Genomic DNA, 10,454 nt, shown 5'->3' on the forward strand with positions numbered 1-10,454 from the left:
ACGAAAACATTTCAAATAGAAAAAAAGAATCTATAAAATGAAGCATTTGACTCAATATTAAAAAAAAAAACTGCTCTAAAAGACATTAAACGAATCAACAAAAGGTTAAAACTATATTAGAAAACAATTTCAAACAAAATCACAGATTTATTTTTATTCATCTCATCTGAGATTTACATACGTAAAGCATATGATAAGAATAGCACAGTAGTGATACATTTGTGAAATCTGGGAGAGAAAAATTGGTATTAGTGCAATGAAAAAAACCGCCATGGAAAATATTTTTAATAAGGTCACTTGTCAGTATATCACAGCCACATATGAGGAAGACATAAACAAACATTGTACCCATAAGACTGGCACTATTGAGGTGCTTCACAAAGAACGACACTCGTGGGTGTTGTCTTGTGTTTATGGTGGTAATGATTCAGGCACTTCATAATGCAGGTCCATCCAATATTGCTGGCATTCTTTGAGGTTTGTGGACATCAATTGAGATTTAGTATCATAAAAATATACATAGCGGGCATTTTGCAGACACTTACTATACAGTTACTGTAAATAAGGAAACCGGGGCTACTACTTAATCTGCTTTCAGTAACAGTGAGATGGAGCCAAACACAAGGCTCAAATGCAGACACATCTGGGTGAAAATTACACAATGTGGAAAGCATTTTAAAAAGGAGTTGTTATTTCCACCACTACAATCACAGTTTGTCTACAAACACGAAGAAGCATCATTGAGAGTGTGTGTGTGTGTGTGTGTGTGTGTGTGTGTGTGTGTGTGTGTGTGTGTGTGTGTGTGTGTGTGTGTGTGTGTGTGTGTGGAGGTATTAGTGTTTCTTAATCAGCAACTGGAATTTCTCTTGGACTTATGCTGTGAGACTTTTCTAGATTGGTCAATAATATTTTCCTAACAACATGGCATCAACGACTACGTTTTTAAATATCGCACTTCTGTTGCCACATGCTTCACTACATGAATTTAATTACAAAGCCTATTTAGAGCAATGTAATGCTAATTGTGACATACTACTACTCTGTACGGTGATCAACGTTATGCAAATATGTCTTCGTACATTAAATGAGCACACTGGTAATGCGCAAGGCAGTTGGACACAGAATTGTGGGATCCAAAGAGGAATAAAGTGGTTCAATAATTACTCAAAGTCAAATAGATTGTGGAATGTCCAAGATGAATTGATCCTCTTTTAGCCATTCCCAGGGGCAGCCAACTTGCTGTCGACTGAAAATGACATCACAGTTGATGATGTCACATTCAGTCGACAGCAAGTGGCAAAATGGCCGCCACCCTGAGATGGAATTTTGCTGCTTACCTCATATTCCATGAACACAATATTAATCAGAATGCCATGTTTAGACTAGTGGGGCAATACGGAACATAATATTGAAAGAAAATGGGGACTTGGCCATTAAAACAAGTAAGAGTACATCAGCAAGCATCTTTAAAAATAAAATAAAAGAAATTGCACTTGCATTAATGGAAAAATCAGATTCCCATTTGTATCATCCAGTCGCTTTCTCAGATAATAGCCTGCCGTTTCTTTGTGTCCATCACCATAACAACCACACATTTTATGACAGATTTGCTGGCACTGCAGTGAGAGGTGAAGCCTCGGAGGGGAGGGGGAAGAGAGAGAGAGTGAGAGGGTGGGAGAGATAGAGAAAGAAGCAGGGAAGACCCACCCATCTGAAAATCGTGCTCCAATAAATGTACAGTACACTGTGTACCCAAATCATGGGAGCTAAAAGCAGATGCGAAAGAAACTGGCTAGTTGATATCATATAATCTCACGTTGTGTCAGTCATAAAATCTACAGTACATTTCAGTGGTCAATATGAACAAGGTCAAAAAGTTAAAGTTATCCTCATCACTGAACTGCCAAAATTCACTGTGAGTCTGACGTACAGAACGTTAGCTATAACTGTTACCTGGTGGTCTGAACAGGCTGCGCCGCAGCTACGTCCACAGCCCGACGGGGGCCATGCCCTCTCGGGTACTCAGCGGAGGCAGCAGATTCTCCTCGCGCAAGAACTTCAAAGGGAAGTGGACCAGCAGTCCTTGGACCGCTTTAAGCTCCTCCTTGGCCTTTTCGGGGTCTGTGTCACTCAGACGCTCCTTGCTGGTGTACTCCTTCAGTTCTTGCATGTTGTGGACAGAATCACATGGTAGGCAGCAGAAGACCTGTAACCCGGCAGGAGATTGGCACACAAGGTTACGAGCGTGAGAAGGGAGAATTAAACGATATTTCCTGCTGGTGTATTGGGACTGTAAATTAATGATAGCAAATAATTTTGATATTATATCCTGTTCCCAGTTGAAAGGGGCCACAAGATACATTTTTTGTTCTAAAACAATGAGGGTTTCATTGACACCTTGTTGTAAATAGTAGCATTCAGTTTGGCAGCAGAATTCCACACCATGAAGAACAAGTCATCGCTGATTGGATCATCAATATTGATGTTGGGGTCCGAAGCGGCTCCAACGAGTACACTGAACGAAAAAAGATACGGGTTACCAAAATAGGAACGAAATACACGTGGTCATGAATTGTTAATAAGTACTTGCAAACTGAAAATATCAATTTTCTTTCAGATTAAAACTCCAAGGCTATGCAGTCGTTTTTTTCTGAAGCATCTGACCTGAAGCACTCTTTGCGTAGCGCGAGTGTAAGGGGTCCTGCTTCGTACTCCTCCCCTCCCATGACGGATGGGATCCTCTCTTCATCTTCCACAAACACTGCCAGCTCGCTGTCTCGGCTCCCCAGCATGCTGCGATCGTTGATGTTTGCTGAGCCTGGCATCAAAGTGCAGTGTAGATAAACAGACTTTAATGATAAATTCCAGCAATGAGGCAAAAATAAAAGCTGGGGCTCACCAATGATATAGCAGCGGTCATCTGCAATGAGGGTCTTGCTGTGAACGTAGATGAGCTCGGTGACGAGCGACTGGGAGAGCTCCGCCTTTGTTCTCAAGCCGCAGACGGTGATGTACTCTGTCCACTTGTCCTCCACTGGAAAGCAAAACACAATCACATTGACTTTTTGATACAAGGCTCCAACAAATTCCCACTTGAATACATACTGTATTTAGAATGAATGTCAAGCAGGTGAGGAATGAAAATGGAGACAGACTGGGTAGATACCTAAGACCAGTGCCTTCGTTTAAAGGGGCAACACAAAAGAAAGAGAAAAAGGTTACAAGCGGAAAGGTGCATGATTTGAGATGGATTCAAGGAATCGGAACGGACGAAGATATGAACACTCACTTTCACTCAGTCTTGACAAGATGGACTGTTCCCCCCGGCATATCGTCCTATGACATTAAAAATCAGTTCAGACTGGGTGTTTGAAGGATTTCTTAAAAAAGACACATCTTTGAGCAAGTTGAATTCAGAATATGAGATAAATAAGAAATAAAAATGCTCTTACCTGTAAGTGAAGTGAAGAATGGCTTGGATCGCATTTCCACCTCCAGTAGTGATGTCGCCCTCAAATCCGGGTAAAAGTGGGATCACCACAAATACTCGATATTTCTTCTGCTCTCTGCAAGAAAAACATAAATTCACAACAAAAAACAATAAAGTCCCAGAAAAAATAAAATAAAAAATACCCCAAAGATATCTGGCCTGGCACCTGGAAGAGGTCCTAACATATTTCAAGAGGGAGGCGGGCAGTTCCCCCATACCCCCCCTAGCTACGCCAGTGGTACCCTCACAATCTCAGTACTTCTTTTACATGCTTCATTTCTGTTTTATAAAACACTGACAAAATAATTATTTAACATGTTTTCCTACAGTATCTGCTTGGTTTTACATCCAAATCTAAGTTTCTGCCACAGACCTGTAAGCGCGAAGAATCCGGTTCACAATGGCATCGCCGATTCCATTGTAGACCGTCTTGCCATCGGCGCAGCTGATGAAGAACTGGTTCTGAAAGCAGATGGCGGCTCAGTGTGAGGCGAAGACTAAAACAGGTAGCTTGCCGGCAGGTGGGGTCGCATTCATACTCAAGATTGGACTCATGCAGACTGTCACTAGCGTGAAATTAATGAGTAGTAACAATGCTGCTTTGGGAGCCATTACTTTTGTTACCTCAATGTAAATATAGTGCTGGCTGCTCTCAATGGTGTGGATGTAAGCGTTGAGGATTGAGTTCTCACAAGTACCAGTAGACCAACGATGTGCAGAACGCAACACCTGCGGGCAAAAAAATATTTTCTTAGAGAGCCATTGCACTTTGTGATATTGTGATGTTGTAGTCGGTCATGGCAGCTGTTCAAACAAAATAAAGCGCAGCCCTAGTTCAAGGTTACTGGATCCTGAAAACAGTTGAAACATTACCCGAAACTTGTAGTGAGGTTCGAGTTTCAGGCAAACATCCACAACGCAATAAGTAACTGACACAGTCAACAACCTCCTCTTTAATGCTACCCGCCTAATTTAGCTCTCGTAAAAATGAATGCTAGCGCGAGTGTTACTCAAAAGGTTTTCCCAGTTCACAAATCCTGTTAAAAATGCACCTTATCGGATCGCTCTCGTTTGTCATGGGCTTTCTTTGTGAAGTTTTATGAATGGCAATTCCCCCAGAAAAATTGACAGCGTACATCTAAAACTCGATGGCAAAGTGTGGGAACAAGTTTCCCCGCATGGGCCGGAAAGAATGCGTGCATAGGATAAAGTATGGATTTGCCAGGGCTTAAAAGCCACAATGCTAAAACAACCCAACGAGTGATGGAGAGTTACATGCAAGAAAGGAACGGAAGGAGAGCTCCTTCAACAAAGAGGCAGCTCTGGATGAGCTATGTGGATGCTTTAAAATGACAGCAGCCTTAATAAAAATGATGACTTGGTTGGCAAAACCAATTTATCAATGCGAGCAAATACTTTACTTGCACTTTGGCCTTCTTGGAGCCAGGCACGGTGAAAGACAGATTGTCAGCAGAGCAATGAGATTTGGGGAGAAGGTAGGGGTAAAAGTCATCCTTGTACTTGATTTTGAAGATCTACAAAGACAAAGCAAAGAAAAGCCCGGTTGTTTTGACCTTCTTAAAATCAACATACCATGATGTCACAATTTTGTGGAGTAACTTTTCCTGGATTTGACCTTAGTGAAGTTCCAACGCTGGATGAAATGACGGGCCACATCCCTGGCTGCTTTGCCGTGAAGAGCCGCGGACAGATCGCGCCACGGCATGCGGGGAACTTTTGTCCGATCGATGTTATCTGGGGGAAGAAAGAAAAAAAAAGGAGATTCTTTTAGTTCAGTCCAGAGCGCCGCGGGTTCCTTTGGTGTGGAGCTTTAACCTTCAAAAGGTCTGTCCAGCTGGACCCAGTCTTTCTTAATGAAGTTGCTGTAGTCTTTTCCGAGCCACAGTTTGGTGTTGCCCGTCAGGTCCACAAGCTCCCGCGTTGGCTTATCGGATGCTTTCGGACTCACCGAACCATTCTCCTGGTGGACACGATCAGATAGTGCAAACAGGAAGCATCAGAAACTAAATGTTCCATCACCCGCTAAAGCCCAAAAAGATGATTTGGCACATTCTTACATCCGTCTCTCCTTGTGGCTCTGTCTCGGTCACCTTTTCAGCGGTGTCCGTCGAGCCAAGGTCAGTGAGCCGGTACTGGCTGTCGTCCCACCTCCCAAAGGCCAGGTCGATTCCACCGACAAAGGCTACAGTTTGGTCGATTGCCACCATCTTTTCATGGTGAGCCCAAAGAACCACCACAGATGACACATGGTCAGGATGTCTCATTACCTGTTGGAGTGGGAAAAAAAATACATCTTAAAACATGTATATTTTTCTCTCATCTCTAAAATCGGGTCAAGAGATAACCGACCTTGATATTTGGGTGCAGATCCATAAGAGTCCTTTTACTGTGCTCGCTATTGATGCCAAGTGCGAGCTCTACTTCTTTGTAAAGCATAACACACACTCTGACTCCTTGTTCCTGTAGAGGAACAAAATGAAACAAGTGTCAGTATAAAAATGTATCAAGACAGAAAACAACTGAAAACTAATATTAGCAGCTATTTGCAGTATGATAGATTTTGTTTATTAGCTAAAAGTTGTTAATAAATAGTGAAAGGAAAAAATGTAGTTATTAAGACTTTATGATAAACAAAAATTCAGAATGAAATAAAACCCACAGCTTTGCGATTGAGCACTTCATCCAAGCGCCAGACGTTATCAGTCGCTGGTCTCTTCAGGAACACTTCAGGGCTGAGCCTGTTAGCATTTCAAAAAAAATAATAACAATAATAATAAATATGAGTACAACCGCCTCAAAAAGTAAATCATAAAAAGAACAAGCACTTACCACCAATCTGTGATAAAAATTTCCTCTTTTGCTTGCTCCAGGGCATCAGCAAGGTCGGCAAAATAGTCTCTCCCATTGACATACCTTTAAAAATGACAAGTTCCCCGAAAATGATATTCGCATTCGGCTCAAGGATTCAAATTACACAAGCTACCATTTAGTTAGCGTGTTGTCCCGTGGCGGAGCAAATCCCCCGAAGCGTTGAACTTTGAGAAAATGGCAGGTTTCAGCTAGCCGGTTGATTTCATGACTCCACCAGTGTGCTTGTCTATAACTACTGCATTTGATGATCAAGTTCCTGAAAGCAGCAAGCGAGAAACGTGTCACGACATCACCAGACACAAAAAGGATGCGCATTGCATCAGCAAACACGAAGAAGATTTACCGAGTGAAGTTCTCGATGCATACTCCATATTTCGTGTCTGTGTATGCACGGCCCACTTTGACGTTGAACTCGGGGTCGAAGAGCAAAACAAAGTTGATGCGCCCCTTTTCTCGGTTCATGTACATCAGGAAAGAATCTTTCACCACCAGCCAGCGCCGTGACCAGCGGAAGCAAATCTGATGGTGGCCGATGCAATTCAAACCTTGCACGCGGTGACCCCCTGACCTCTTGAAGATGGGCCCTTCCCTAAGCACACACACACACAGAACATTACCCTGCTTTCCATGACCATCACTGGAACACAAATACAGTAATCTAAGGACTCCGCTTACAAGCCTTTGGGCCCGAGATCCGAGACAAAGGAGAGAGCACTGACTGAGAGGAACTCCAACTTGAGGGACGGAAAAAAAAAAAAAGGGAAGAAAACACGGCGATGAGTTAGTCAACATCACATGATTACACTGCATGTCTGGCTTTTTTTTTTTTTTTTTTTTTTTTTAGCTTTTACCATGCTGCGGTCACTCCTACAGAACATATTCTCCAGCAGATCATTTAGGTACTCTTCAAGGTATTTCTGCAACAGAGGAAAAAAGGTGTCATCAGACAAACACAATTTTTTTTTCTCCTCATAATATTCAACCGTCAAAACGCATTCATTGCCATTGACAGCTATAGACGTCAAAGGTCCTCCTGGGCTAGCAATTAATGAGTGTAATATGACTTTTTTCCCCGATACCATTTTGCTGGAAGTCCTTCTGGTCCGTTGATTTCCGCGTAGGCTGGGCATTTCTTCAGACATGGCCCTCATCTGTTGCCTGTCCTTTGCAAACCTGGAAGTGACATTTGATTACTCACACAAAAACGTCCGAGATTTGTAGGCTTCAGAACAAACTGGAACTTTGTCAAAGTTGATTTGCGCTTACTTTCCCAAAGGCAGAAAATGATACATCATGCGGTGGTTATAAAGATCTCGGTGCAGCTCTTGGAAGTGCTTGTACTTTCTCTTTACTGTCCAGTGGAACTGACCATGAGTTAGTATCACTGTGTACAAGGTGCCCACATGGACCTACAGAAATTAAATGAATTCCCATAAACATTGATATCATTGTACAAATCATAATGTAATAGACTACAAATTGACATAACACAAATACTGCACCTTGGAGCGAGTAGTGTATCTCTCTGTGTTATCCACTCGACATGTGATAGGGACGCCAGGTATTAAATACGGTATACCCTCTTCCTTTAATTCTGGAAGACGATGTATCACGCTAAAAGGACGGCCATCTGTTTGGGAAAAAAATTGAATTATAACGTCTTCAGAGGAAGCCGTTGATTTGTTCCATAGACACTTAATAATTTCTTACCTGCGGTAGATAAGAGCTTGTCAATCTCGTCATGGCCCAGAATGCGAATGTCACGAGAGAAGCGTCTTTTCTCAAGGATTTGGGCTTCAGAGGCCTGAGAGGGAGGTTCAACGTCATCCTCCGGGGTGGCCATTTTGGTTGCAAGTACCAGCGACACCGCTGTAACGAAAAGTGTTAAAAGAATTCATCACCCGGTCAGTGACTGGGGTTCAGGGAAAATGCACAATAGTTCCATAGTGGAGCTTTGTGACAGAGGCCGCTGTGAGAAACTGCAAACGCTTTGAAGGAGGAATCTGGCAGGATATGGAACTCAGTTTTGTCCGTTTTCTGGGTGAGCTCTGGTATGCCGGAAAAAAAATCTTAACATGTTGGATTGATGGGTCAACTGACAGTCACCAAGAGAAATGGTCATAAACAGACTGAAAATAAGATAATGGCGTGCCTGCACCACATATAATAGGAGTTTGCCAGACGATGAATGCGGGTTTGTGAGGTAAATCTCATTTTGAAGGAGAACGGCAGAGCGTGATCACGCAAGAGGTCATTAGAGTTCAGCTTCGTTTACCAGAGGTCAGCAACAGCATCGCTGACGTCAAAAGCGGTTATATGCTGCTTGGATCATCAGTGCTGAGGGTTAAAAAAAAAGAAAGGATGCAGCGAGCAGTAAGAGTGAATGAGTGTGAAGGCTTTTGTATTTTGTGTGTGGGCGGGTGAATGTTTCCCGGGAAACAGGCAAAGGAAAGGGAAGGCATGCGAGTGAAAAAGAGAGAAAGTGAAGTGGGGGAGGGCAATGAAATATTAGGTATTACATTGCAATAGATTGAGTTGTTGTCTATCAATAATGAAAGGTCAAATGAGGCAAATGGAAGTTTTAAAGGCACTTTTGTAGGCCAGTACTTTGCCTCCCGCCATCAAACCTGTTGTTCTCAAACATTTTGCAATAAGTTTCATCTTGAAAACAATATTCAGACAGTAGTCTAATAGGTCAAAAGGTTCATAGAACTTCTCCTCTAGGGCTGAAGAATGAATCACATTCAAATTGACATAATGTAGAATGAAATTTTAAATTTGAAAATATGAATATTGCAAAAGTCATTTATAGTGTCAAGAAAGGTTAAATCCACATGTTTACACGAGTGCGTCATGAAACATGACAAGTTGAAGTGATAAAGACATTGATTATTTTTCCGTAATTATATTATCTGGGGGGGGAATTGTTTAGTCAGGCAACAAAAACATTGAATTGGTCGGCAAAGAATGAGTTGGTAGAAGTTCCACCCCTTGATTTAGAACGCAATCCAACAACTTCCAGACAGTATGGAAGGTAAATTCTTCCTCAACTTGTCAGTAAATGTTACATCCCAAAATCTATCTGACGATCGTCTCCACCCATCTACATTTCCGACAGCGCCACATCCCGAAGAAAGTCAAATACACTTTATAATCGGGCGCCAGTGACCGACGGTGATCGGCTGCATTCACACAAGTTTCCATTCAACAATCAAATATGTGCATATTTGAATCGGCAATAATGCGACATATCGATGCGTCGAACTCAGGCCCAGCGGTGCCGTCGCTTTTTAATACTCACTCTCAGCTCAGACAGAAACCGCAGCTCAGCATACTCGCCTCCTAAACATCCTCGACGATCTCAACTTTAGCGTGCGTTCACACGTAAAACTATGACATCACCGCGGTCCAGCATTTCATTCAAGACTTCTACATTGTCCCCAGTCATGTACGTTTAGTACATTTTAGTCCCCTCCCTTTTGGCGTCCATTCTAATAAGGACAGCACCGCGGGGAGAGGGGGGCAAGGGAGGCAGCCGCATAGGGGATTTGTTGACAGATTCAAGTTCAACTAGCTGTGTCATGCTAGCACCAAGAAAGCCACAATTTCACGTTGTGGCATAATCACGAGGATTATATGCGTGTATCATGAGGGATAAATGGTTTACCGACGAGAATAACATTTAAGATGTTGCTCGGTGCAAGCCACAACTAGTCTGCAGCAAGCTGTCACGCGTGCCCCGAGGAATGTGTGATCCGTGACGGAAGATAACAGAAAGGTGCGGCTTCCTTGGAGAAGCGTAGTCACGCAAAGTATCGCGAGATTTCCCAAGTGGTGAGACCAGACACCACATGAACCCTTGAACTCGAGTCAAACCAGATTTATTTTTTTAATGTTAACAAAGCAATTGTAATATATATTGCATTCAAATACATTTCTATTTATTTTAATCCTTTCAAATCTATTCATGTAGTTTTGAGGGCCTTCAGGGATTAGGGGCAGCAAATTGATATTACATTTTACTCAGGCCACACTGTCAGCCATGAGGAAAAACCTCTGTTGGGTGTACTTG

The 10,454-nt window shown here is 42.5% G+C and overlaps 1 protein-coding gene across 3 annotated transcripts; it reads right to left on the reverse strand.

Moving 5' to 3' along the window:
• Window positions 1–270: 270 nt before the first annotated feature.
• Window positions 271–10,135, reverse strand: pld2 (phospholipase D2). 3 transcript variants are annotated; one of them, XM_061299221.1, is made up of 24 exons: window positions 9,684–10,134; window positions 8,093–8,251; window positions 7,885–8,012; window positions 7,649–7,791; window positions 7,462–7,555; window positions 7,234–7,299; window positions 7,058–7,116; window positions 6,726–6,971; window positions 6,495–6,638; window positions 6,341–6,424; window positions 6,171–6,249; window positions 5,861–5,971; window positions 5,602–5,778; window positions 5,327–5,471; window positions 5,127–5,245; window positions 4,912–5,025; window positions 4,115–4,219; window positions 3,864–3,952; window positions 3,453–3,566; window positions 3,290–3,336; window positions 2,900–3,034; window positions 2,665–2,818; window positions 2,398–2,515; window positions 271–2,206 (listed from the first exon to the last, which is right to left on the reverse strand). In XM_061299221.1, exons 2-24 carry the CDS (start codon window positions 8,223–8,225, stop codon window positions 1,982–1,984), a joined length of 2,829 nt encoding a protein of 942 aa, XP_061155205.1. In that variant the 5' UTR covers window positions 8,226–8,251; window positions 9,684–10,134; the 3' UTR covers window positions 271–1,981. The 3 variants fall into 3 exon arrangements, 2 of the variants coding, with proteins under 2 accessions (XP_061155205.1, XP_061155204.1); XM_061299220.1 differs by having other exon boundaries at window positions 5,569–5,778; window positions 9,684–10,133; XR_009718138.1 differs by lacking the exons at window positions 271–2,206; window positions 2,398–2,515 and adding an exon at window positions 3,106–3,179 and having other exon boundaries at window positions 2,678–2,818; window positions 5,569–5,778; window positions 9,684–10,135.
• Between the last annotated feature and the right edge of the window lie 319 nt (window positions 10,136–10,454).

Source organism: Syngnathus typhle, linkage group LG15 (genome assembly GCF_033458585.1).
Source record: "Syngnathus typhle isolate RoL2023-S1 ecotype Sweden linkage group LG15, RoL_Styp_1.0, whole genome shotgun sequence".
Lineage (NCBI taxonomy): Eukaryota > Metazoa > Chordata > Actinopteri > Syngnathiformes > Syngnathidae > Syngnathus > Syngnathus typhle.